The sequence below is a fragment of the Dendrobates tinctorius genome, unplaced genomic scaffold (assembly GCF_039654945.1).
Source record: "Dendrobates tinctorius isolate UK_male_01 unplaced genomic scaffold, ASM3965494v1 ptg000151l, whole genome shotgun sequence".
Taxonomy (NCBI): domain Eukaryota; kingdom Metazoa; phylum Chordata; class Amphibia; order Anura; family Dendrobatidae; genus Dendrobates; species Dendrobates tinctorius.
Genome location: NW_027361818.1, coordinates 23917515 through 23919419, shown reverse-complemented (window position 1 = coordinate 23919419; position 1905 = coordinate 23917515). Strand labels below are relative to the sequence as shown.

General features: G+C 40.5%; 1 protein-coding gene across 1 annotated transcript; it reads right to left on the bottom strand.

The window, feature by feature from the left end:
* Positions 1 to 704: 704 nt before the first annotated feature.
* LOC141050077 (olfactory receptor 6N2-like) lies at positions 705 to 1565 on the bottom strand. The gene has a single exon (XM_073546906.1). It carries the CDS (start codon positions 1563 to 1565, stop codon positions 705 to 707), a length of 861 nt encoding a protein of 286 aa, XP_073403007.1.
* Positions 1566 to 1905: the final 340 nt, after the last annotated feature.

Genomic DNA, 1905 nt, shown 5'->3' with positions numbered 1-1905 from the left:
CACATATACATATACGCCATCCCATAGTCCCGTGCCCATATACCCATCATACATATCCTCCATCCCATAGTCCAGTGCCCATATACCCATCACACATCCTCCATCCCATAGTCCCGTGCCCATATACCCATCACACATCCTCCATCTCATAGTCCCGTGCCCATATACATATCCGCCATCCCATAGTCCAGTGCCCATATACCCATCACACATCCCCCATCCCATAGTCCCGTTCCCATATACCCATCACACATCCTCCATTCCATAGTCAACCATTATGACATCATAATGAGCGGCAGCAGGGCTTGCAACCTATGATGACATCAGCGTCGCCATGGCAACCATTGTGACATCATAATGAGGGGTGGGGCTTGATATTCACACACTGCTTCCCCAGTATGCAAATAGGGGCATTATGACATCATAATGAGGGGCGGGGCTTGACACGCACACACTTTTTCCACAGTATGTAGACGGGGGCAAAATTGTTTGGTAAATTGGAACGCGCGGGGTTAAAATATCACCTCACAACATAGCTTAGGACGCTCTCGGGGTCCAGACGTGTGACTGTGCCAAATTTTGTGGCTGTAGCTGCGACGGTGCGGATGCCTATCCCGGACATACACACATACACACACACATACACACACACATACATACATACACACATACATACACACTTTGAGCTTTATATATTAGATTTTCTAGATTACATTCTTATAATACGTTTTCTGTACAGCTTTTATAATGTCTTTATTTCTCAGACTGTATATAATGGGGTTAATAAAAGGAGTAAACACAGTATATAGCAGTGATAGGATCTTACTGATGGTTGATGATTGCCCTTTTGTTGGGACAACATAAACACTGAATAAAGTCCCAAAGAATATGGAGACCACAGTGAGGTGGGAGCTACAGGTGGAGAAGGCTTTCTGTCTACCGGTACTGGACGGGATCCTTAAGATAGCAAAGACTATACAAGTGTAAGACATTACAATTGTTGTAATAGGAATAAAGACAACTGGAATACTTAGCAAAAAAACCTCCAAGTGAACAATACGGGTGTCAGAACAGGCAAGTTCTAGTAAGGGAACAATATCACAGAATACGTGGTCAATGATGTTTGGCCCACAATAGTTTAATTTTGCAGTAGGTATCATATAAATCAACACAATAGAAAATCCAAACTCCCAACAGATGATGGTCAGTATCACACAATAACCACTTTTCATGATAACATTATAATGTAGAGGTTTACAGATGGCCACATATCGGTCATAAGACATCACAGCGAGGAGAAAACATTCCACCGTTTCTGAAGCACCTAAAAAATAAAACTGAGTGATACAGCCAGCAAAAGAAATGGTCGCCCCATTATTCAGTAGGACATGAAGCATGTTCGGGAGAACATCTGAGATCACCAAGATGTCACTGATGGACAGTTGTGAGATGAAGAAGTACATTGGAGTGTGGAGGTTCTTGCTGGTGGACACCAGGGTGATGATTAGGAGATTCCCACAGATTGTCCCACAGTAAATCATCAAGAGAAGAATGAATAAGAACATTTTTAATTCTTGCCTGACTTGAAATCCTAAAAGGAAAATCTCAATCACCGCCGTCAGATTGTTCTCCATAATATAGAACAAATTGGTGATGCTAGAGGAATTAATAAGTACAAAACATTACTATTTTTATTTTCTAAAGTGGTGCACATTTATATCTTTTTTTACAAAAAAAGTATTCATTTTTGTTTATATGCCGAAGAGTAGTACATTTCGAAACAATATAAGTTGATGAGTCTTGTAGTAATGTGACTTATATTGTTTAGATGGAAGCAGCTGAAAGTAAAAAAAATTGTCTGCACAGTACACATAAAATAAGCCAATCAAAACTCACCAAATTTTG